The following is a 26,627-nucleotide window of genomic DNA, read 5'->3' on the forward strand; positions in this document are numbered from 1 at the left end:
CACCGGGATCCACCCGCACGCCCACCAGGGGCAACGCTCTGCCCACCAGGGGGCGATGCTCTGCCCCTGGGGGGGGGGTCGCTCTGCCGAGACCAGAGCCACTCCAGCGCCTGGGGCAGAGGCCAAGAAGCCATCCCCAGCGCCCGGGCCATCTTTGCTCCAATGGAGCCTTGGCTGCGGGAGGGGAAGAGAGAGACAGAGAGGAAGGAGGGGGGCGGGGGTGGAGAAGCAAATGGGCGCTTCTCCTATGTGCCCTGGCTGGGAATCGAACCCGGGTCCCCCGCACACCAGGCCGACGCTCTACCGCTGAGCCAACCGGCCAGGGCAAACCACTTACCACTTTTAAGTCTATTTAAAAACTGAGCTTTGGGTTCTCATTCCCGTTGTACCATTGTTAAGCTGGGCAGCTTCCCAACACCCATGGTTACCTCTCGGGGTCTATTTTCTCCTTTAAGACATGAAGGAATTGGATCAACCATCCCTAAAAGCCCTCCCAGGACTAACTTTCCATAGTTGCACAAATATCACAATGAGAACTATGGTGTCTCGATCTCACACATTAACCATTTTGTTCTGGGAAAACAAATATGAAAATGTACATGTGCGGAGTATATTTCTGGGGTAGCTGCAATTAAATAATAATGTTAGGCACCCAGGGCCTCGCTTTAGAAGCTCGACATGGACCGCCCACAGCTGGCGCCACACCGCGCTCTGCGCAGAGGGGCGAGTGGACGAGTCCCCGAGCCCCAGGGGCCGTCGAGCTGGGAGAGGGGCACAGGAGAGGCTCCCACCTCCGGGCCCTAGCCCCTCGGGCCAGACCGGGGAGGGGACGTCTCAGGCCGGACCGGGGAGGGAACATCTCGGGCCAGACCGGGGAGGGGACGTCTCAGGAGGGGTCGTCAGGGCCCCGGGTCCCACCCCCACGGAGAATAGGTCCGGGATGAACCTACCTCTCCGGGCGCTCGGCGACGCGTGGATCGCGGCTAGCCCACCGGCGGCCTGGCGGGCGCACCGGCACCGGACCTGCCGCTGAGGCGCCTGCGCCGCCCGCCGGAGCTTCTGTTCCTGAGCGTTCGCCACCGTGATGCCGCCAACCCGGAAGCACCGGCGCCGGAGCGGACAGCGGGCGGACACGGGACCACGTGGCCTGCGGAGCCGCCCCCCGCGGGCTTGGCGGGCGGGTTGGGGCGGGGCCTGTGGTCCCCGGAGGCGCCGCAGGGACAGGCGGGGAGCGTAGGGGGTGGGTAGTGTTTGCAGTGAATTGGGAGAGAGGGATGGGAGTGATGTTGTCGCTCTGCAACTGTGGGAGTTTTTTTATCATACTAGAGCTCCTTACCCAAGACGCTGAAGCTCACTTTCAGGTGACGACTGAATGAAATCTCTTTAATATCTTCCTCCTCCTTCCCCTTTTCTCTTTCCCCCTCCCCTCCTCCGTTATTGTTATTTGCCTTCTCAATGTTTTTCACATCTGCCTTCTGATTCCCACCTGCTTCCAATGCCTTATTCCAGTGGTTCTCAAAGTGTGCGCCCTAGAAGATTTCCAGGTAAACTCTATGGTATTCCAGAGAAATATGTGCCTGTTGGAGATGAAATAACCAACAGGGTTTTTAGAGTTTAGATTTTTGGGGGACAGAGGTGTGGGGAATTGGTTGTAAGCTGACAGTCTGCTGAACCCCCTACCTCATTTGCCTGATTAGGTTGCAAAAGGCTGTTATGTTGTGGTGCTGGATTGTTTACACTACCCCCCATGTTTCCCTGAAAGACTAGAGGCAAGTTTCTTCTATCCATTGTTTGGTGTAAAGTTAAGATGATATGTATGGTGGGGGTTTTCTGCACTCAATGCAATGAAAAGTAAAAAGAGAGGAATTCTTCAATGTATTGACAAGAAAATGAGAGTTTGCCTTTCAAATATATGCCCAAACAAGGACATATCAGGCTCATGTTTCTCATAAACACAAGAATGAAAAAACTTAACACATTTGCAACGGGACCTGCCGAATTTACTAAATCTTACTAAGAATGTATCTATATATATATAAAGATAACTTTTTTTGTTGTTTATTTAACCCTCTTTTTTACAAATTCTAAAAAGCATAACAAAAAAATGTAACATAAAAATGTTTTTTAATGTCAGAATAAATTTAATTTTGTTGTATTTATTTTGTTTAATTACCATAAAAGCACGCTTGGACTTTATATTTTTTTCTTTAATATTTGACTTAATTATTATAACATATTTCTCAAAAATTTGTATATAATGAGCATACAATTATTTGTAGGATTTTAAATGCTCCCCAACTTCAAAAAGTTTGAGAACCACTGCCTTATTCTGAGAGAGTGAATGAAGAGAGTGCCCTCGTCAGACTGATCTGGGTACTGGGTGATCTTGGGCAAGTTACTTATCCTCTCAAATGTTTTTTACCTTACCTATAAGGGATAAACAAGATTGAGTACATGATGAATTTAGTAAGTCTGGCTTAATTCTTGTCTATTATGATGTAAATTATCATTATTATTCCTCAGACTTTCATATTCTTTCTTCAGTAGACTATAAGGATTTCTAACTAGTCTTAGTTGCAGTTCCCTCCAGTACACAGGACTAGAGGAGATCTCTCCAAGCACAAATCACATCCAGAGACTGAAGTCATTCCCTTGCTTAGCATCCATTGTGGCTCCTTTGTACCCCCCTGATAAAAGACCAAGTTTCTTGATATGGTCTACAAGCCCCACCCAAGCCCAGTCTCCTCCTATTTCTCTCACCAACTATTTTAGTATTTCCTCTCTCATTTATGCTTCACCAACACCTAATTGCCTATATTTTATTCATCCCCAGCAGATGTTTCTAGATCCACACCATGTCATCTACCACCTCCAAGATTTTCAAACTGGAGGTATAATTACCAGCCTGGTTCTTTTAAAATTTTACTAATTTTTAAATTCAAATTAGCCCCTTCTCTGAGATTTCCCCTTTGTCTTGAATAGCCTCTAAATACCTGGATTTGTGGGGGGAGGCTCTGCTTGGCTTCTGCACACCAGCAGCAAGAGAAGTCAGTCTGGTGGGTTGACTGCCCCATTGTGTTTCACCATTGCGCCACAAGAATTGCAATAAAAACTCGGTCCAACAGCTCAAGATGACTCACTGTGGAGTTAAGCCAGGTATTCTTACTTCCTCACTCGGTCACTAGAACATAGGTTCTGCAAGGAGATACTGGGTCTGGAGGATCTTCCAACATCAGCCACTCACAGTAGAAGCTAGCCCTTTCTTCAAAGCAATTTTGCATAGAATCCATGTTGACTTTTCTTGAGATGTTTGTTGCTGTTGCTTTTGGTTAAGGCTAGCTGGTCTACCTTCAACATGTCTTCATAACTTTAAATCTTGCAGAAAACGGTTTGGGTTGCCAGTCATTCATCCAACAAATAATTATTCAGTGCCAGGCACTGTATCAGGTGCTAGGATGTAGCAACAAACAAGGCCCTTGCCCTCATGAAGCTTACATTCTTCTATGGAGAGAAAGGGAAAAATACAAGTACACAAATAAATAATAAAATTTCAGAAAGTATTAAGTTTTATAAGTACTGTAGTGATAATGGCGACTGATAGTAAATGAAATCAAGGTAGGGTTACATTTGAGCTGAGATCTAAATAAGATAAAGCCAGCTGGGTGAAGATCTAGAATAAGAATGTTCCTGGCGCCTGACTAGTCAGTGGCGCAGTGGATAGAGAGTCGGTCTGGGATGTGGAGGACCCAGGTTTGAGACTCCGAGGTCGCCAGCTTGAGCGTGGGCTCATCTGGTTTGAGCAAAGCTCACCAGCCTGGACCCAAGGTCGCTGGCTTGAGCAATGGGTTACTTGGTCTGCTGAAGGCCCATGGCCAAGGCACATATGAGAAAGCTATCAATGAACAACCAAGGTGTCATAACGAAAAACTGATGATTGATGCTTCTCATCTCTCTCCATTCCTGTCTGTCTGTCCCTATCTATCCCTCTCTCTGTAAAAAAAAGAATGTTTCTGGCAAGGGAAAAGCAGGCATAAAGGCTCTGAAACTGGAAATTAGCTTGGTACCTTTGAGGGACAGAGAGGCTTGTGTGGCTGAAGCACAATGGATGAAGGGGAGAATGGCAGGAGATAGAGTGGAAGTAAGGTGGCCAGATCTTGCAAATAAAACCAGGACATCCAGTAAAGTCTGAATTTCAGATAAACAATGAATATTATATCATGGAATATTTTTATACTAAAAAAACCCCATGTGATTATCAGAAATTCAGATTCAACTGAAAATACTGTAGTTTATTGGGCAACCCTCATTGGAAAGGACGGCTGATTCTGACAACATGGGAAGTTAATATACTGCTCCCAAAAATTAGGGGATATTTCAAAATGAATATGAAGTAAAAAATATTCCCTAATTTTTGTGAGCAGTATATTATGAAAAGCTTTTCCACAACAAGATAGCTAGGAGTGACAACAGAAAATGTATAACTGAGCTTAAAGTAAAGAAAATCCCAGGTGCCAAGAAATAGAAACAATTAAAATCAGGGTAGTAAGCTAATCTTGGAGCCATGGAAATCCTAGGGACATTTTATTAAACCAGTACCTAGAGACTTAGATTTTATTTTTTTAAATTTATTTTTCTTTTCTTTTTTTGTTTTTTAGAGACAGAGAGAGAGTCAGAGAGAGGGGATAGATAGGGACAGACAGACAGGAACGGAGAGAGATGAGAAACATCAATCATCAGTTTTTCGTTGTGACATTTTAGTTGTTCATTGATTGCTTTCTCATATGTGCCTTGACCGTGGGCCTTCAGCAGACCCAGTAACCCCTTGCTCAAGCCAGCGACTTTGGGTCTAAGCTGGTGAGCTTTGCTTAAACCAGATGAGCCCGCGCTCAAGCTGGCAACCTTGGGGTCTCAAACCTGGGTCCTCCACATCCTAGTCCGATGTTCTATTCGCTACTCCACCTCCTGGTCATGCTAGAGGTAATGAGTAACTTGGGACCAAGAGACTAATCCTTTTTTTTTTTTTTTTTTTTTTTTTTTTTTGGTATTTTTCCGAAGCTGGAAATGGGGAGAGACAGTCAGACAGACTCCCGCATGCGCCCGACCGGGATCCACCTGGCACGCCCACCAGGGGGCGACGCTCTGCCCACCAGGGGGCGATGCTCTGCCCCTCCGGGGCATCGCTCTGCCACGACCAGAGCCACTCTAGCGCCTGGGGCAGAGGCCAAGGAGCCATCCCCAGCGCCCGGGCCATGTTTGCTCCAATGGAGCCTTGGCTGCGGGAGGGGAAGAGAGAGACAGAGAGGAAGGAGAGGGGGAGGGGCGAAGAAGCTGATGGACGCTTCTCCTGTGTGCCCTGGCTGGGAATCGAACCCGGGACTCCTGTACGCCAGGCCGATGCTCTACCACTGAGCCAATCGGCCAGGACCGAGACTAATCCTTTGATGAGTCTGAAGTAGGGTATTGAAACAGAGAACCTCCCACAGAAGTCAGTTTCTGTAGAAGGGCTACGATCTTTCTGAAAGGGTAGACTAGGGAAACAAACACAGGAAACGCTTCCTGCTGTCAAAAGGAGATAGCAAGAAATCATGTCTTTCCTGGAATTGGCTCCAGGTGAGGGGGGGAAATCTCTAAAAATGTGTGACCTGTCATAATTTTAAAGAGAACCAGACCCCCCCCCCCAAATCTTCCTAAAAATTAAAATCTGATTAAGGAAATTTTAAAACCAATGGATAAGATTTCAAAATAAATTCTACACACAACCATACAGAAAAATCCACATATAGTTAAAACAGTTGAAGAGAGAACTTGTGATTTATTTATTTATTTATTTATTTATTTATTTTAAATTTTATTTATTCATTTTAGAGAGGAGAGAGAAAGGGAGAGAGATAGACAGAGAGGGAGAGAGAGAGGAGAGAGAGACAGAGGGGAGGAGCTGGAAGCATCAACTCCCATATGTGCCTTGACCAGGCAAGGCCAGGGTTTCGAACCGGCGACCTCAGCATTTCCAGGTCGACTCTTTATCCACTGTGCCACTACAGGTCAGGCTAGAGAAAACTTGTGATTTAGAAGATAGATCTGAAGAAATTGCCTAGAAAACTAGTTTGGAATAAAGAGATGGAAAGTATGGAAGGAATGTTGAGAGACATGAAGAACAATGAGAATGATTTATCATATAACCTAAATGGAATTCTAGATGCAGAGACTAATGAAAATGGCAAAGAAACAATATTTAAAGATAATGATGGGAATGTTCCAGAACTGGCGCAAAACTACAGATTTGGGGAGCATAACAAATTCCAAGAAGCCTAAACAAAAAAGAAATTCACAGCTAGATATATTGTAGTCAAACAGTGCAGAAAATCAAAGATGAAAAGCACTTAAAAGAATGTAGAAAGAAAATATTAATTACTTCTACAGGAAACCTAGTTGCACTTACAGATAACTTCTTAACAGCAGCCGTGGAAGTCAGAGTCTTTCCTGGAATGGATTTTCAGAGTTCACCTATTTATTTCCATTTAAAATATTGTGGTCACAGCAAAATTGAGCAGAAGTACAGAGAGTTCCTGTGTACCTCCTGTTCCACACATGACAAGCCTCCTCTTCTATCAACCTTCAGCATCAGAGAGGTATATTTACTGCAACTGATGAACCTATATTGATACATCATCTCCCAAAGTCCATAGTTTACATTAGGGTTCACTGTCAGTGCTGTACATTTTATGGATTTGGACAAATGTGTAATGACGTGTATCCACCTTTATACAATAGTATCACACAGATTCATTTCACTGCCCTAAAAATCCTTTGAATTCTATGTATTCATCCCTCTTTCCCTGCTAACCCTGGAAACCACTGATCTTTTTATTGTCTCCATAGTTTTTATCTTTCCCAGAATGTCATATAGTTGGAATCATACAGTATGTGTAGTCTTTTCAGATTGGCTTCTTTTACTTAGTAATATGCACTTAAGGTTCCTTCAGATAATTCCTTCGTGGCTTGATAGTTTATTTCTTTGTAGTGGTAAAAACATTGCACTGTCTGGATATATGACAATTTATCCATTCAATTAATGAAAGACATCTTGGTTGCTTCCAAGTTTTGGAAATTATGACTAGTATTTCTATAAGCATCTTTGTGCAGGTTTTTATGTGGACATAAGTTTTCAACTCATTAGGTAAATACCAAGGAATGTTATTGATGAATCATATCGTAAAAATATGCTTAGTTTTGTAAGAAACTGTCAGAATGTCTTCCAAATTGACTGTACCATTTTGCATTTCCACCAGCAATAAATCAGAGTTCTTGTTCTACATTCTTGCCAGTGTTTAGTGTTGTTGGTGTTCTGGATTTTGGCAATTCTAATAGGTGTGTAGTGGTATCTCATTGTTTAAATTTACATTTCCCTAATGATATCTTATGTGGAGGATCTTTTCATATGCTTATTTTCCATCTGCATGTCTTCTTTAGTGAAGTGTCTGATCGAGTCTTTTGCTCATTTTTGATTGGGTTATTTGCCTGAGTTTTAAGAGTTCTTAGTATTTTTTGAATAGCAGTCCTTTATCAGATATGTCTTTTCCAAATATACTATTTTCTCCCAGTCTGTGGTTTGTCCCCTTGTCCTCTTGACAGTGTCTTTTTTTGTTTTTCCTTTTTTCCCCTCTTTTTCTAAGTGAGAGGAGGGAAGATAGAGAGACAGACTCCTACATGCACCCCAACCGGAATCTACCCAGCAACCCGCGTCTGAGGCCATGCTCACAACGGAGCTATTTTTAGCACCTGCAGCCAAGGCTCCATGAAGACATCCTCAGCGCCCAGGCCGATGCACTGGAACCAATTGAGCCATGGCTGTGGGAAAGGAAGAGAGAAAAAAGAAGGGGAAGGGGAAGGTGTGGAGAAGCAGATGGTTGCTTCTCCTGTATGCCCTGAGAGGAAATTGAACCCAGGACATCCACATGCTGGGCCAATGCTCTAGCACTGAGCCAACCAGCCAGGGCTCTTGACAATGTCTTTTGCAGAGCAGAAGTGTTTCATTTAAATAAAATCTAGCTTATCAATCATTTCTTTCATTATGCCTGTGGTGTGATATCTAAAAAGTCTCGCCACATTTAAAGTCATCTAGGTTTACTCCTATACTATCTTCCAGGAGTTTTATAGTTTTGCATTTTATATTTTGATCTGTGATTCCTTTTTTTTTTTTTTTTTTTTAGTTAGGTGAGAGGAGGGGAGATGGTGAGGCTGCCTCTCGCATGCAACCAGGATCCACCTGGCAACCCCATCTGGGGCTGATGCTCGAGTACTGAGCTATCTTTAGCATCTGAGGTTGTTGTTGCGCTCCAATAGAGCTATCCTCAGCACCTGGGGCCATGCTTGAATCAATTGAACCACTAGATGTGAGAGAAGGAGAGAGAGAGAGAAGGGGAGAGGGGTGGGGGAGAAACAGATGGTCACTTCTCCTGTATGCCCTTACTGGGAATTGAACCCAGGACATCCATATGCTGGGCCAGTGCTCTATCCACTGAGCCAATGACCAGGGCCTGTAATTAATTTTAAATTAATTTTTATGAAAGGTAAAATGTCTGTGTCTAGTTTCATTACTTTCCATGTGGATGTCCAGTTATTCCAGCAGCATTTGTTGAAAAGACTGTCTTTGCTTTATTGTATTGTATTTGCTCCTTTATTAAAGATCAGTTGACTATATTTATGTGGGTATATATGTGGGGTGGCTTCTATTCTACTGATCTATTTGTCTGTTCTTTTTACCAATACTACACTGATTCAGTTACAGTGACTTTAGAGTAGGTCTTGAAGTTGAGTAGTGTCAGTTTTCTGACTCAATTCTTCTCCATCAATATTATGTTGACTATTCAAGGTCTTTTGCCTCTCTAAGTAAGCTTTAGAATTAGTTTGTCAATATCCACAAAGTAGCTCATGGATATTGATTGAGATTGCATTGAATATATAGATCAAGTTGGGAAGAACTGACATCTTGACAATATTGAGTCTTCCTATTTATGAAAATAGACTATCTCTCTATTTATTTAGTTCTTTAACTCATCAGAGTTTTGTAGTTTTCCTTACATAGATATTGTATATATTTTGTTAGACTTATACTTAAGAATTTATTTTATTTTGGTACTAATATAACTGGATTGTGTTTTTAATTTCAAGTTCCACTTGTTCATTGCTGTTATATATGAAAGCAATTGACTGGCATATATTAACCTTGTATCCTGCAACCTCTGCTATGATCACTTATTAATTGCAGAAGGTTTTGTTGATTCTTTTGGATTTTCTACATAGACAATCATGTTATCTGTGAAGAAAGAGAGTTTTATTCTTCTTTCCCAATCAGTATACCTTTTATTTCCTTTTCTTATCTTATTGCATTAGCTAGGACTGCCAGTATGATGTTGAAAAAGAGTAGTGAGAGGAGACATCCTTGCCTTATTTATGGCCTTAGTGGAATATTTTCTAGTTTCTCACCATTAGATATGATGTAAACTGTAAGTTTTTGTAAATGTTCTTTATCAACTTGAAGCATTTCTCCTCTACTTCTAGTTCACTGAGAGTTTTTTTTTTAATCATAAATAGGTGTTGGATTTTTTTCCATTTAAATATATTTTATTTAGAAAATTGAATTTAATGGAGTGACACTGATCAATAAGAATACATAGGTTTCAAGTAAACATTTCTATAGCATTTTAACTGTTGATTGTGTTGTGTGCTCATCACTCAAAGTCAAATAATTTTCCATCACTGTATATTTGTTCTTCTTTACCCCATCCCCTTGGCAACCACTTCACTTTTATCTATGTCCATGAGTCTCATTTTTATATCCCACCTATGTGTGAAATCATATAGTTCTTAGCTTTTTCTGATTTACTTACTTCACTTAGTATAATGTTCTTAAGGTCCATCCATGTTGTTATAAATGGCATATGTCATCATTTCTTATGGCTGAGTATTATTTCATTGTATATATGTATCATATCTTCTTTATCCAATCCTCTATTGAGGGATACTTTGTTTTCTTCCATGTCTTGGCCACTATGAATAATGCTGTGGAACATGGGAGTACATGTGTCTTTGCATACCAGTGTTTTTGAGTTTTTTGGGTAGATACCCAGTAGAGGCATTGCTGGGCCATATGGTAGTTCTATTAATTTCTTGAAGAACCACCACACTTTTTGCCATAATGGCTATACCAGTTTACATTCCCACTAACAGTGTATGAGAGTTCCTTTTTCTCCACAGCCTCTTCAACACTTGTTATTACCTGTCTTATTGATAACAGCCAATCTGGCCTGACCTGTGGTGGCACAGTGGGATAAAGCGTCGACCTGGAACACTGAGGTCGCCGGTTCAAAACCTTGGGCTTGCCTGGTCAAGGCACATACGGGAGTTGATGCTTCCTGCTCCTCCCCCTTCTCTCTCTGTCTGTCTCTCTCTCTCACTCCTCTCTCTCTAAAAAAATCAATAGATAACAGCCAATCTAACAGGTATGAAGTGGTACTTCATTGTTGTTTTGATTTACATTTCTCTAATAGCTAGTGAAGGTGAGCATCTTTTCATGTATCTGTTGGCCATTTGTATATCTTCTTGGGAGAAGTGTCTGTTCAGGTCCTCTCCCCATTTTTAATTGGATTGTTTCCTTGTTTGTTGCTGAGCTTTGTGAGTGGGTGTTGGATTTTGTTAATGTTTTTCTGCATCTATTGATAGGACTACATAGATTTTCTTCTTTAACTTGCTAATGTGATGGGTTCATCGATATTTTAATGCTGAATCAGCTTTGTATACCTGGGATAAATTCTACTTGGTTGTGGTGTATAATCCTTTTTATGTTTGTTTGATTCTATTTGCTAATATTTTTGTTGAGGATTTAAGGGTCTGTGTTTATGAGAAATACTGGTCTGTAGTTTCTTATAATGCCTTTGTCTGGTTTTGGTATTAGGGTAATGCTGGGTTATAGAATGAATTAGAAGTATCCCCTCAGTATTTATCTTCTGAAAGAGATTGTAGAGACCTTGTATAATTTTGTCCTTAAATGTTTGGTAGATTGCCTTTGTGAACCTCTCTGGGCTCAGTGCTTTCTATTTTGGTAGGTTAGTATTTATTGATTCAATTTCTCTCTTTTTTATTTTTTTATTTTTATGTTTTCAAATGATAAGAGAAAGTTTATTTAGAAAGTTACAGAGGTAGTAAAACTGAGCCATAGAAGAAATGGGCTAAGGGAATAAGTTACAGAGGCAAAAGGACCCTTGGAGTTTAGGAAAGTACACTGGAAAAGATTGTAGCAGGTGTACTTTGGGGAGGGGGAGGAAGAGGGAGGGAGAGAGAGAGAGAGAACTATAATTAATTTTCAAGACATGGTGTTTACATGTGGAGGGGAGAGATAGGCAAGTCTGCAATCCATACAGCAGACCTTCAGAAGAGCAGGCTGAAAGCTCTCAGGCCGGAACTGCCATTGACAGTCCACAGGCAGAGTTTTGTTCTGATTCAATTCCTTTATAGATCCAGGCCTATTCACACTGTCTATTTCTATTTTTCACACCATAAAATTATCATAAGGAAAAAGAAGAAAATAAAAACTAAACAATTTGGACAAATAGAAATTCAAAATATTAACCACCAATAAATCCCTCTTATAGGAAGGAAAATAACCCTAGGAGGAAAGTCTGAGCTGTAAGGCATGGTGAGAGAACAAAATAAACAAACACATGAGGAAAATCTAAACCAATGCTAATTATGAAAAGATGGCCAGCCCTGACCAGATGGCTCAGTGGATAAAACCTCACCCTGGCACGCCAGAGGTCATTGGTTCCACCGGGATCAATGAATACACAACTAAACGGAACAAACAACTAAGTGAAACAAGTTGATGCTTGTCTCTCCCTCTCTGTCTCCCCGCCACCTTCTCTCTCCCTTCCTCTCTCTCTCAAATCAATGGGAAACATTTTTTAAAATCTCTAATTTGGATAGTAAACAAGTAGACCAGATTTAAAATATTAAAGAAAAATAACATGTAAGATGGGAAGCTGGTGATGGGTATTAAGTGTTTAAAGAATAGAGATATTGATTCCCTTCAGACCAAGTAGCGGGTTAAGAGTATAGTGACAGCACCTCAGTGGATATAAAATAGAATGCATAACTTCAAAAACTTTAGAGGGGAAAGTGGAATTAAAAAGTTCTTAGTCAATGTAAAAGAAGGAACGAATAAAAAGGAATTGGGGATGTTGACAAGTTAGGCAGGACTGGAGCATGTACAGTCTTTTTTGTTTTATTAGAGGTTTCCAGAAGAAAAGGATCAGTAGGAGATATAAATTTAAATTTACACCAAAACATAGCAACAGTGTAGGAAGGCAAGAGGGATGCAGCGCCTCCCCTCCTGCTTCTAGGTCCCTAACTTCACAAGCCCCCAATTCCTACCTGCTAGCTCTCCCCAGGAGGGCCCGGCACCAGCACCACAGCGGGGCGGGATGAGATTCCAGCGTGCCCGGAAAGGCCTGTTTTCTTAAGCCTTATATTCCTATGTCGCCTACCTCTACAAGTCTTCTGTTTTGTGCAAATGATGTTCCTGCCACCTCTGCTGGATAATGGCAGCTACAGCATACTGCTCTTCCCATGGAGAGCTGCAGCTGCCCCTTTCAGAAAAAAAGCATCCTTCTGGATTTTATATGCTTATCTCAGGCCTGAGTTTTTCACTTGGAAATTTTAGGAGTGCATAACTGAAATTTCCTGTCTCACTCCATCTCAAGTCAATGATTTGAATCATAATTTTCAAACTTAAAATATAATTATACATCAGAATTAGTAGCATGGAAGATCAAGTGGGGGAATTTTTTTTTAAATTTATGTATATATTTAAAGATTACTCCAGGTACTAGGTGAAATGTAGGTTTTAGAGGGATATGAGTAGAGGCATAGAGAATAGGTGAAAGCAGTACAAAACATGAGAAGAGTCCAGACTTATGGTTTTTTATTTTATTTTATTTTTTGTATTTTTCTGAAGTGAGAAGGGGGGAAGCAGAGAGACAGACTCCTGCATGTGCCCAACCAGGATCCACCCAGTATGCCCACCAGGGGGCGATGCTCTGCCCATCTGGGCACTTGCTCTGTTGCAACAGGAGCCATTCCAGCGCCTGAGGCAGAGGCCATGGAGCGATCCTCAGCACCCGGGCCAACTTTGCTCCAGTGGAGCCTTGGCTGCGGGAGGGGAAGAGAGAGACAGAGAGAAAGGAGAGGAGGAAGGGTGGAGAAGCAGATGGGTGCGTCTCCTGTGTGCCCTGGCCAAGAATCGAATCTGGGACTTCCACACACCGAGCAGATGCTCTACTACTGAGCCAGCCAGCCAGGGCCAGATTTATGGTTTATTTTTTAAATAATTCTCTTTGACAAGACTTGCTGAGAGAGTGGATGTGGGGAGTGAGGGAAAAAATTCAAAGCGGATTTCTAGGTTGGGGCCAAATCAACTGAATGTATGATATTAACCTTTAACTGATCTGGAGGAAAACTGGGAGAAGAGAATTTGGGTGGATAACAAGAAGGGGGTGGACATATTAAATTTGAGATGTCAACGAATACCAAGTAAATATACACAGTAGGCCGTAATAGGTAAGAGTCTGGAATTCAGAGGTGAAAACAGAATTTGAGATATTAATATTGGATTTATCAGAGTATAGATAAAAAATTATAAGGTCATTTACAAGGTGCATATTGATAAATAACAGGGCTATCCAGACTTTTTCTATTCTCCCTCCAAATCCAATGTCTACACTTCTCATTTTTGGCCCTGAGAGGCTGCAAGAACTTCATCAAAGCCCAATATCTACTGGTTTCTGGATGGTTTGGGTCAATGGATAATGTGGCAGGAGTTTGAAGGAAGGAAAGCAGAAGTTCTTAGAGGACATTTGTCATTATGAAGGGCATCAAAGACATCCTTGCAAGCTGTGATGGTTAACTGATAACTGTAGCTGGAAGAAACTATAATCCAAAGCTCATTATGACTTAAAGGGATTTAAGGGGAACAGAAGGGTAACTGACAATGTTCAATGCCAATAGGGCATTTTTATAGGGATCATAAAGTACTTTATAGGGATGTTTTTATTTTTATTTTTATCTTTTTTACAGAGACAGTGAGAGAGTCAGAGAGAGGGATAGATAGGGACAGATAGTCAGGAACGAAGAGAGATGAGAAGCATCAATCATCAGTTTTTTGTTGCGACACCTTAGTTGATCATTGATTGCTTTCTCATATGTGCCTTGGCTGTGGGCCTTCAGCAGACCGAGTAACCCCTTGCTTGAGCCAGCGACCTTGGGTCCAAGCTGGTGAGCTTTGCTCAAACCTGATGAGCCCGCACTCAAGCTGGCGACCTCGGGGTCTCGAACCTGGGTCCTCCGCATCCCAGTCCAACGCTCTATCCACTGTGCCACCACCTGGTCAGGCTTTATAGGGATTTTATAGCACTAATTCAGTAATGCTTCAGTTTCTAGGTTCATATCTGTTGATTTTATCATGAAATATATTATACAAAATATAGCTAAAACAGGCTTCTAGTTTTTAATTAACATTGTTGAAATTATAAGGATCAAAGATAACATGGAATAACCTGAAAGACATATGTTAAGTGAAATAAGCCAGATAGAGAAAGACAAAACTATATGGTATTACTCTGTAGTAGTTCAGAATGAGTCAGCTCAAGATGTGCCTCTGTGGTTTGTGTATTATTTTGAGCTAAGGAAACCCAAGACCCTGCAGGTTCAAGAGAAACATCTGCTACCCCTCCCATGAACGACTACCTAGAAGAATTTAAATTAAGGGTCTTGTTTATAATAAGACTTAGCAGAAATATTATATATTTTTATGACCTCTGTATAGGGCAGGGAAAACTTCTAATTATTGCATATCCGCTTTTCTTTTTGTCTGGTGAATGGTCTTCCTCCCCTCTGAAACTCTAAGGTGTCTTACCTCATCCTTAGCTCAAAATACCATTTATACCTTGTTTTAGCTTGCTGTTCTTGAATCTCTCAAGTATATAGAGTTTCTGACTCTCTCATGTATATGGGGTACCCATGTGTACATATGGAATTAAATTTGATTATTTTTGCTTGTTAACTTGTCTCAAGTAGATTCAACTATTAGACTAGCCAAAAAGAAACTTGAGGGTAGAGGAAAGTTCTTTCTTCCTCCCAAACTTAGATGTGGAATCTAATTTTTAAAAAATTCAAATTCAAAGATGCAGAGAGTAATATGGTAGTTGCTAGGGGCTGGGGAGTGAGAGAAAAATGGGGAGATATAGGTAAAATGGTACATACTTTCCATTATAATATGAATAAATGTACACCATGGTGACATAGTTAATAGTACTGTACTGTATACTTGAAATTTGGTTCTGAAGTATTCTTACTAAATACACACACAGAGTAGCTATGTGAGGTGATGGATGTGTTAATTACCTTGATGTGGCAAATATTTCACAGTGTATACTTACATCAAAATCACCATGTTGTATACTTTAAGTATATATAATTTTATTTGTCAATTATCCTCAATAAAGCTGAAAAGAGCTAATTCACTAATTTTAGAGATTAAGAAACAAAGGCTCAGAGAAATTGAGATTCACCTAAGAATATACAGGTTGCATTTTTTATTTTTTAAAGAACCAATCTCGCTACTTCATGTTCTAGATTTCTTATGCTGCTGCTGAAAATTGATCATCTTATTTTTTAAATCTCTTGCAAATTCAGTAAGTATTCCACTTTCGTATACTTCTTGATAATGTCACGTAAGACTCTAAACTTTCATCCTTCTCAAAAGTCCAGGTGATTTCTAATTACAAATAATATATAAAGCATATGTCCTTGAGCACTTAAGAAAAAGAAACAGGGCAGCCAATTAGTTATCTCAAAATCCATTTATTTTGTTGGGAAAATGATAAAGTAACTTATGTTTATAAAGTTTACAAATAATCCTTATTTCAAAAGTGTAACCAATATTTGTTTTATTGATATCAATGTTAATTTTGTTTCTTGAAGCTTTCTAACATTTACTGAGTAATTTTCTTTAATGGAGACAGTCTTTCCTACTGAAAATGTTAAAAAGGAAAATGAACAAAAGATTTACTAAGTAAAATAAATTATCTAAATATTCTAAATGGAATAACCATTTTGGTAAAGCATCACATTTAGGCAAAGAGCAAAAACTTTATATGAAAACTTATGCTTACAGAAGAGCATATACCCTGGATGGCAGGGCTTTGGGTCTGAGGTCTGGCACATCACTCAGCAGGTAAAAGACATCACAGAGGGCCGATTTTCAATCTGTTTTCTTCCATGCCTTTAGATAACTCTCAAGATTCTGGTTACAGTTACCCAAGCAAACTATTCATTCACTGGGTCTATATTTCTAAGAGAGAGAAAGGTCTGTAATTTATGATCAAAGTCAATGGCTCTAAACTGAGGTTCCTTGTATTTTCTGGTCATCTTGGCACCCAGGTATGTAATGAGTTCACATCTCTCTATAAACTGCTCCATCTTCTTCTTAAACCTTTTCCTTGTATATTCAGAACCTTTGGGATTAAAGGCTGTAGAAAATTTTACAGATTTGTGAATGTTTTCTGTTAGGTTAGTAGACCATTAAATTACAGATAAAGAGAACTCTAGTGTGTGTGTGTGTGTGTGTGTGTGTGTGTGTGTGTGTGTGTGACTGATCTGAGAAAATACCCAAATCCCAAGTAAAATTTAGGGATTATTCTATTTTAGATCATAAATGCCTTTTTACCTTCCTTTATGGAATGAATTTTGAGAGCTGACTATATTATTTAGAGTCCCTGTTTTAAGAACTAGAAATTCAGTTTTGGTATTTTTGTTAAAATACTTGCTTGCATGTATGTACACACACACACATACAGACACATACCATTCAAGATACTAACCCAGCTCAACAATCCTGTTTATCACATACACTATAGTGTTCAAATACTTTTAAGTAGTATATCATAAAAAGGCATACCTTTTAGATGAAATGCTATATAGAGTAGCGCAGATTTCTTTATACTTAAGAAGGGAAATTTGGGCTTTAAGCATCCTGCTGTAGTCATTGCTTTAATTAAAGAAGTCGCGACACCCTGTAGGTAGGAAACAGTCAAAGCCATGTGTATATTTGAATTTGATTTCTTTTCTTAGTGGTAAATAGATAAAGAGTTTATTCTTTTTCTCTGATAGCCTCCTGGGGTTGGGAATGGACCTTATAAAGATGGTTAGATGACCACTTAGCCAACAGAAAAGAAAGCCAAAATATGTTTGATTAGGAAAAATGAAAATTACAAATTGGGTCAGTGCCAGCCAAGTGATGGATATGTGGGCTTCATTACATAATTCTGTATTTCTACATTTTACATAGCAAAAGGTTAAAAAAGAAAAAAGGGGACACTGAGCTTTGAATGGTCTTGGCCCCTCTCTGTCTCCATTGCTCGGAACAGGCCAGACTGCCTCCCACTGTCAGGACCCCTGGCCACCTGAGAAGGGCTTTCAGAGACCACAGAGATCACTGCAGTCAAGATTCTGGAGCCCTGAGCAGGCAAAGGAGGTGTGAGACCTTCCTGCTGAAACGTGGCCTTGTTAAGAATACACTCTCTGGGTGAGCCTCATCTTGCATTTTGATATTAACTGGATTAAAGGCCAAATATCTAGGAGAGTTGGAAAAAAAAAGTGATTTAAGAACTTTTCTGAGAAAGGTATGAGATTGTACCCTGGGCATTTATTTTATAGAATTAATAATAGTGGTTAGCTACTGTTAAGCTTCACTATGTTTAAAAAGTTATATTTAGGCCCTGGCCAGTTGGCTCAGTGGTAGAGCATTGGCCTGGCGTGCAGGAGTCCTGGGTTCGATTCCTGACCAGGGCACACAGGAGAAGCGCCCATCTGCTTCTCCACCCCTCCCCCTCTCTTTCCTCTCTGTCTCTCTCTTCCCCTCCCACAGCCAAGGCTCCACTGGAGCAAAGTTGGCCCAGGTGCTGAGGATGGCTCTATGGCCTCTGCCTCAGGCTCTGGTTGCAACAGAGCAACGCCCCAAATGGGCACAGTATCACCCCCTGGTGGGCGTGCCGGGTGGATCCCGGTGGGGCACATGCGGGAGTCTGTCTGACTGCCTCCCCGTTTCCAACTTCAGAAAAATACAAAAAAAAAAGTTATATTTAGATCAATAAGATGTGACTACACTAGACAGCTTCAGTGACACTATAAATCAACTCTGAAGCAGGAAATAGACCTCTCAGACACTGAATCTGTATGTTTCAAAATAAGAAAATGTTTTACAGACACTGGAATTCAAAATACGAATCAAACTGCATGTCAAATGTAAATAATTTTATGACAATCTATCCTCTCTTCACTTTAATGCAGGTATTTGGGAACTAGCTATTTCAACAACATCTTATTTTCATAACCAACCATAAACAAAATGGGTTAAAAGTGGATCTGCAGCTTAAAATCAGAAAACTCTGCTTTTAATTTCATTGTTACCAAAATAAATGTTACCATTAAAGAAGAGATTGTTGTATTCTTCTAATGTGTGTTACACACACACACTCATACACACACACACACACACACAATCACGCAGCTTAACCTGTTCCAGATATCCAGGCAAAGGAAGACTAGTAAGGTGTAACGGTTCCTTTAACGGGGGAAGTTTGTTTGGAAGCTTCTGATTCCAATATTTCTGTGGCAACCTAAAAACACAAAGTTCATTAGATGAATGCTCACAGATATACTCACTGTGTGTGTGTGTGTGTGTGTGTGTGTGTGTGTGTGTGTGTGTGTTTGAGACAACTGAAAGATAAAGTTCACTCCCGTTTTTCTCCACTGGAGAAAATGATACGAGAAGACTGGGGCTCCTAGAAACTCAGGACCATCATGTTTCCCTTGGTCCCTAGCCCTGCTCGCCTATTCTCAGTCTTATTTTTCACAGCAACTGTATAATTTTTTTTTGTTTTTTTACAGAGACAGAGAGAGAGAGTCATAGATAGGGACAGACAGACAGGAACGAAGAGAGATGAGAAGCATCAATCATCAGTTTTTCATTGTGCGTTGCGACACCTTAGTTGTTCATTGATTGCTTTTTCATATGTGCCTTAACTGTGGGCCTTCAGCAGACTGAGTAACCCCTTGCTTGAGCCAGCAACCTTGGGTCCAAGCTGGTGAGCTTTGCTTAAACCAGATGAGCCTGCGCTCAAGCTGGCAACCGCGGGGTCTCGAACCTGGGTCCTCCGCATCCCAGTCCGATGGTCTATCCATGGCGCCACTGCCTGGTCAGGCTAAATTTTTCTTTATTCTCTTCAAACTTATAACTTTCCCCAAAAAAACCCTACATAGACACCATGCTATACAAAGAGATGATACCTAAAAGGGACTTCCTCAACTACTTACCATCAGCAAAGCTCCAAACAGGCTCCTCTTTCCATGGCGAAGCTTACCTCCCATCTAAGATCAGTCTCCATCCACACGCTGGATCACCACCTAATCCTCTTCCCAGATATCTTACTATAGCATTTCTCTTTCCCTCTCACCTTTGGCATTTTCTTCCGATGCACATCCATATGCATCTGCCTTTAAACATGCTCAAACCTCTCCCATTGGAAACAACAAACAAACAAACAAACAAACAAAAACACCTTCAGTCCTGCAATCTCATATCTCTTTCAGCAACTGACGTCTTTCCCTTTTACAGTTAAACTTCTTCAAACAGTGTGCTCCACTAGAGATCACAGAATACTGCACACATTCCATCTGCAGATGTGATTTGATCCATACAGTATTTTTTAAAATTTGAACCAAGCAAAAACACTTAAAAATCAGAAAATAAAAGAAATTTGGTTTTCAACTTCTTGTGAATAACAGAAATGTCCGGCAGCAGATACTCATCTACCCTTTAGCTAGGGCTTGTGTGGTCCAGAGCATAGCAGCCGCCACTGCTTCCTGTTGTTTCACATCCAATCTGCTTCCCTCACTTACTTCACCTTCCTGCACTGTAGGCACTTGTATTTGTAACCTCTGGACCCCAGGCAAGGTCTTAATTTCATCACCTGTACCCACTCCTTGGCATTCTGTAATTGGCTTCTACTCCCCTCACTCAACTGAAACCATTCTTGCCAAGATCACTGATGACCTGTTATAACAGAAATCTGACACACTTTTCAAATCTTGTCTTGCTTTAACTCGAAGCAGCATTTACACCTGTTGGCCACACCCTCCCAGAGACTCTCTCCCCTTCACTTCCAAGCCTCCTTTCCTGGTTCTTCTTTTCATTCTCCCCATAAGCTCTTCTTCTTCCTTTTCATTCTCCCTGTAAATTCTTCTTCTTCTGATATTGTTTGTCAGTGTTTCTCAGGGCTCCTCCTAAGCCCGCTGCTTTTCCCACATTACTCTTCATGAGCGACCTCAAACATGCTCTATTATTTTGGACAGGGTTACTCTGACAGCCTCATAACTGGTCTTCCTGCCCCCAATCCATGATCAGTATTCCAATGATGGTGTCTCTCCAAAGCATATTTGATTACAGCACTCAAAACCAGTCAAGGTATTCAAACTGCCCATTGAATCAAGTCCAGATGATTTATGGTGATTTTACGTGACCTTCCACCATCAGGCCCAGCTCACCATCTCCAGCCTCATCACCTTTTGCTCTCTTCCCTCTCCACATCTGTCTAGCCATGCTGAATTTCTTGCATTTCTGTGATTGCCTGGGCCAGGTTTGTAGCTCCCTCTGCTTAGAACCTGTCTCTTTTCCTTTCATCTACCCAATTCCCACTCCTCATTCAGATCTTACATAAACAGACAGTCTAGTCAGAGTTTTGCGCTACACTTTCCCAGAGCTCCTGGGATTTCCCTACCCTAAATTCTCCTTTCTTATCAGAAAGTCTATTTTTACCTCTGATCCTCAGGTTTTGGTACAGCAGGAACCAGTCCTTGTTCACCATCATTATGTGTGTATATATGTATTTGTGTATATATATGTATATGTATATATGTACACACACACATTTATATCCCAGCATTGTGCCCTGAACATAGAAGATATTCAAGAAATATGTGACTTAGTGAATGATCTTACCTCAAAAATTTCTGAAGTTTCTCATTACTCTCACAAATATATATATGATCACGATATTCTAAAGCATACTGAATGTTACCGGGTACAAGAGCCTCATATCTGGAAGAAAAAATTATATATGTATAATTAATATGCAGTACTGTGTAAATAAAATGTTAGAATGCTTTATTTTTCTACCAATGCAACTCAAGGAAGAAATAGATGCTCTTCCAGTTAAACAACAGTGACCTTCTGACCACAATGTTAAGATTGTTAGATGAACCACTTATCTTGAGTAAAGATAGCATCTCGTACTTCCATGAGGACCTACCTTTGATTTCCATCCTGATAGGTCACTGGACAGTAGCCCTGGAGCTCAGCACACTTAGGGAACCGTTTCTTCAGCTCTGACAGCGTCAGCCTTTTGGGGATCATGTCGGCAGATGGGAGTGGATGAGGTGCTAATGGAGACACATATAATTCTGGGTTTTCCAAAAATTTCTAGAAAGGAAGGATTATAGTAATAAGATCATTTAAAACAGGAATACCATGCCAGTCAGAAACCCACTGAGGTTCTCCTGGTATTCACCCATTGTCAGTAGCAAAGTCTGGTCCCTCAAACCATCCGAGATCTGCTTTCAGAACTATAATAACTCCTTCCCCGCTGGAAGTTCCTTATAGTAATACTGGCAAGTGATAGCATCTAAAGTCTTTCCTAATCTACCTCACTCACTCACTCGCTCGCTCATCCATTCTCACAAAAATATATGTGGAACGCCTCCCACGTGCCGGGCACCTGACACGCCTGCCGACCTGTCTTCCTACTCTGCAGTATAACTATCTGGTTGCGTGTCCTTTGTTAGCTTCGGTTGTCAGTATAAAATGGAGAAGCAGAACAGGTAATGATCTCCAATGTCACTTTGGTTTTTACATTCTGTGATTATCATTTTAAAACAGCAGAAAGAAACAAAACGGTTCCCATTTAAATAAGCAGAAAGAAGCAAATGTCTCCTCAGTTAAATAATCAAAAAACTAATTCTTCAATGGCATCTATTTAGTTTTCAACTACCAACCTTTTTATATCATCAGATGGTGGACATTATAATATTAGGACAAATCTGTATTCCGTTCCAAACAGAAATATAAGGTGTACAGAGAATTCTAGTGATGGGGGAAAATTTAAAACACAGGAAATATTGCTTTATTTATACTGACATTGAGTCCCCTCCTGCACCCTTGGAGCTGAATCCCCTGGAAGCCTCGCTGAGGGCTGAGCCCTGACGTTCAGCAAGCATCCCCTCCATTGCGGAGGCTCCCTGCTGGGTCTCCCGCCTGGTAAGCTGGCCCATTCTGAGAGTCCGTCACTGACTTGAACTTCTACTTTGTGCTAGAATTTGTTTTGGGATGCAGTCTCAGGGCTGGCCTCTGAGTCACCTCACTGGTCCCAGAGCCACATGTTTCAATAATGGGGCTCCTGGTTTCCAGTTCCCAGGTGTTCACAACTATGCTCACACATTCCCATTATATTTGATGAATTCTGAGACAGGAATTTTCTTTCCCTAGTAAATATTTGGAGTTAGGAATAAACTTACATTCAGTTTTTCCTGAGAGCTCATTTTATAATAATGCCCTCTGAACTCTGCTGCAAATTCCAAGGAGTCGGTGTCAGAGCAATCAACTAATTCATATGATTCTGCCAGGCTGACAGGGCAGAACTGGCCAAATTCACCCAGGTGAGAAAGCACTTCTAGAGGTGTGAGGCATAACTTGTCAATGCAGGCAGCTTTCCCTATTATTAACAGATTAACTATTATTATATGCACATTTTATTATAGAAAACAATGATTTTTTAAAATAACTTCAGTTACACAGCATTATACAAATGCACACACACTGTAAATTTCCAAACAGGTAAAAAGTGAAAGTTTCTCTTCACACGTCTGTCCTCACAGTACCGCCAGGAGGTACTCAGGGTTGTTTGCATCCTTTTCAGACCTTTTTCTATACAGTTGTACGTACATATATGTATTTTTTTTGCATATAATATGTATGCTTATGTCACTGTTCTGCAAACCTTATTCTGCACCTTGCTTTTATTAGTTAGTTGTGGTCTTTGACATTTTTCCATATCAGGTTATATGATTTACCTAATTTTTTAAATTAATGAATAGTATTATATTGTATAAATATACATATATTTTACTTAACCAATTATCTGTTGATGGATATTTTGGTTATTTTTAATTCTTAGCTATTATAAATCATGTTATTAACAATATATACACATATATAAGTACATATACATACCCACTTACACATGTACATATGCTACATATTTTTAATTTTCCTGTGGATAGATTTTAGGAAGTGCAAATAGTTGTTGACATGATGTTACTGATACAACTTTCCCCCTGTACCCATATACCACTCAAGAGAAGTGAAGAAACATTTACCCCAAAGTGACGAGTTTATTCTAAGGAGTCTATTTTAAAAAGAGAGAGCCCAAGTTCCTTCAATTGACAAGTTTAAGAGTTTTCTCCCCAATACTTCACAGGAATGGGGACTCAAAAAGCAATATGAGATATTATAGAAAATAAAGTTACTTTTTTATACATCTTAGTTATAACAAGTAAATTTTGACCCCAATACATTTTGTTAATGGTAACTTTTACTAGTAAAAGGTTTTAATTTTTTTTATTATGCCTGTGAAAAATTTACTTCTTTTTTTTAAAATAATTTTTTTAAAGACTTTATTTATTCCATTTTTTTTTTCAGAGAAGAGAGAGAGAGAGAAGGGGGAGGAGCAGGAAGCATGAACTCCCATATGTGCCTTGACCAGGCAAACCCAGGGTTTCAAACCGGCAACCTCCATGTTCCAGGTCGATGCTTTATCCCACTGCACCACCTCAGGTCAGGCATGCCTGCAAAGACTTTAACTATGAAATTATGAAGCAGTTTTGTGATAGTATAAACACATAAAATTTATCCTCAGGACCAGAGTGATGTGTCTACAAACCAAGGAATGCAGAGGATTCCTGGCAACACTAGAAACTGAAAGACATGGAACAGATTTTCTCCTGGAGCCTTCAGAGATTTTGGTCCTGTCAGCGCTTTGTTTTTGAGCTTCTAGCCTTCAGAACTGTGAGAGAATCAATTTATGTTGTTTAAGCTGCCCAGCTTGTAGTACTTTATTACAGCAGCCTTAGGAAAATAAAAGTTACAAAACACTGTGATGTCTTTTTCTTTGGCATTCTTTCTTGCCTTCTCAGCTGTTCACTTGATAAAGCAAGCTGCCATGTTGGAAAGGTCCATATGGCAAGAAAGTGAAGGTGACCTCTGGCTAAGAGCCAGCAAGGAACTGAGGCCCGCAGTCCAACAATCCTCAAGGAACAAAATCTTGGCAACAACACAGAGAAAGGCTCTCAGTTGAGTCTTCAGATAAGACTGTAATCCTGGCAAACACCTTGATTGTAGCCTTGTGAGAGACCCTGAAGTTGAGGACCCAGTTAAGCTGTGCCTGGATTCCTGACCCACAGAAATTCTGTGTGTTGTTTTAAGCTGCTAAGTTTTGGAATAATTTGTTACACAGCAATAGACAAATTAATACACTATTCCATCTGTTTAAGCACAGAGATAAAAAGGCTAAGAAGCGCCAATACCCTTTTCCTACAAAGAATATTATAGTAATATTATAATGGTGTAATATTATTCTGAAGTATTATAATGTATGGTATTGATATATTATGTGGTATTATTGAAGTATATATTATTATGTAGTGCTATAATATTATACTATATGGTAGTATAGTGTTACAATATGATATATTCCTAGGTTACTCTTTAGCTCAGATGTGCTGAATCTCATCAATCCTGACAGATTAAGTAATTTAGAATCACCTGACTTCAAGTCCTAAATGACACATATATCTCTTTTTCTGATTCTTGGGATATCCTTGATGACATCTGGCAATGTCTGTATATTGTATTCTGGAATGCGGCAGAACCTTGCTCTACCCCATTAGCAGAGTAAACCTTGACCCCAATTGGGGAGGATTATTGAATAGCATACAAAAGATATGTAGAATGAAAAAAAAACCAAAACTAAATTCAAAGACTTGGGCACACAAGGTAGATCAGGGGTAGTCAACCTTTTTATACCTACCGCCCACTTTTGTATCTCTGTTAGTAGTAAAATTTTCTAACCGCCCACCGGTTCCACAGTAATGGTGATTTATAAAGTAGGGAAGTAACTTTACTTTATAAAATTTATAAAGCAGAGTTACAGCAAGTTAAAGCATATAATAATAATTACTTACCAAGTACTTTATGTCGGTTTTTTGCTGTTTGGAAGAATAAATCTTTATAAAACAACTTACTATAGTTAAATCTATCTTTTTATTTATACTTTGGTTGCTCCGCTACTGCCCGCCATAAAAGCTGGAACGCCCACTAGTGGGCGGTAGGGATCAGGTTGACTACCACTGAGCTAGATGATCAGGTACGAGTTGAAGCAGAAGAGCTGGAGGGAAGACTTCAATCAGATTAAACTATTGAGGCAGAGAGAAGTACATTGGGAAAATGTAGTGGATACCATAGTGCCCCACCCAGATCTCTTTTCAGGGTTCACACACCCATCCTTTGGCTGCTGGGAACATCAGTGCTGATGGCTCAGAGCTGCACTGGGAATTGCTCTTATGACACAGGTAATACCTCCTCTCAGGAGAGGAGCCAATGGGAGCATATAAAGCCTGGCTCCTCTCCTCAATTTGAGAAATTCTAAAAATCCATCGCAGCTCCAGTGTCCTCACCTCCCACCATAGGATCTGCTGAGGCTTCTGTTTCCACTGTCAGTTTAGTTTTCCCCTCTGCCCAGTTCTTCTGTCCTCACTCCCCACAGGGAGGTCTCCTGATTAGGGTTGGCAGATAAAATACAGTGTGCCTCATGCAATATTTGGGATATACTTATACTAAAAAATTACTATTATTATTATTATTTTGTATTTTTCTGAAGTGAGAAGCGGGGAGGCAGAGAGACAGACTCCCACATGTGCCTGACTGGGATCCACCTGGCATGCCCACTAGGGGGCGATGCTCTGCCCATCTGGGTCCTTGCTCTGTTGCAACCAGAGCCATTATAGTACCTGAGGTGGAGGCCATGGAGCCATCCTCAGTGTCCAGGCCAACTTTGCTCCAATGGAGGCTTGGCTGCGGGAGGGGAAGAGAGAGACAGAGAGAAAGGAGAGGGGGAGGGGTGGAAAAGCAGATGAGTGCTTTTCCTGTGTGCCCTGGCCAGGAATTGAACCCAGGACTTCCATACACTGGGCCAACACTCTACCACTGAGCCAACGGCCCAGGGCCTAAAAATTATTTGTTGTTTATCTGAAATTTAAATTTTAGTGGGCAACCTGATTTTTATTTTCTAAATCTGGCACATCTACTCCTGGGACTGCTTTCTGATGAAGCTTCTGCACATAATTTTTCATCTGGAGTCTGTTTCCTGAGAACCCAATCTAAGGCAGGGAGGGTGAAATAAAGT

At 40.6% G+C, this 26,627-nt stretch overlaps 2 protein-coding genes and 1 long non-coding RNA gene across 7 annotated transcripts in view; 1 reads left to right on the plus strand and 2 right to left on the minus strand.

The window, feature by feature from the left end:
• ZBTB24 (zinc finger and BTB domain containing 24) overlaps positions 1–1,099 on the minus strand; it is a 32,786-nt gene extending 31,687 nt beyond the window's left edge. For all 4 annotated transcript variants that reach the window (XR_010727648.1, XM_066247851.1, XM_066247852.1 and 1 more), the window contains exon 1: positions 951–1,099. The gene's annotated coding sequence lies outside the window, so the exon portion shown is untranslated. The remainder of the gene's footprint in view (positions 1–950) is intronic.
• Positions 1,100–1,226: 127 nt separating this feature from the next.
• Positions 1,227–24,301, plus strand: LOC136316160 (uncharacterized). 2 transcript variants are annotated; one of them, XR_010727657.1, is made up of 4 exons: positions 1,233–1,361; positions 15,688–15,746; positions 23,867–24,001; positions 24,084–24,301. It is a non-coding gene; the product is annotated as an uncharacterized lncRNA (long non-coding RNA). The 2 variants fall into 2 exon arrangements; XR_010727656.1 differs by lacking the exon at positions 15,688–15,746 and having other exon boundaries at positions 1,227–1,361.
• The window catches only part of AK9 (adenylate kinase 9), a 178,054-nt gene continuing 167,411 nt past the window's right edge, over positions 15,985–26,627 (minus strand). Inside the window, exons 35-40 of the mRNA XM_066247994.1 lie at positions 22,684–22,880; positions 21,423–21,592; positions 21,113–21,211; positions 18,629–18,731; positions 17,012–17,126; positions 15,985–16,583 (exon numbers count right to left, since the gene is read on the minus strand). Coding sequence (XP_066104091.1) covers positions 16,381–16,583; positions 17,012–17,126; positions 18,629–18,731; positions 21,113–21,211; positions 21,423–21,592; positions 22,684–22,880 — 887 coding nt within the window. The 3' untranslated portion in view covers positions 15,985–16,380. The remainder of the gene's footprint in view (positions 16,584–17,011; positions 17,127–18,628; positions 18,732–21,112; positions 21,212–21,422; positions 21,593–22,683; positions 22,881–26,627) is intronic.

Source organism: Saccopteryx bilineata, chromosome 12 (genome assembly GCF_036850765.1).
Source record: "Saccopteryx bilineata isolate mSacBil1 chromosome 12, mSacBil1_pri_phased_curated, whole genome shotgun sequence".
Taxonomy (NCBI): Eukaryota; Metazoa; Chordata; class Mammalia; order Chiroptera; family Emballonuridae; genus Saccopteryx; species Saccopteryx bilineata.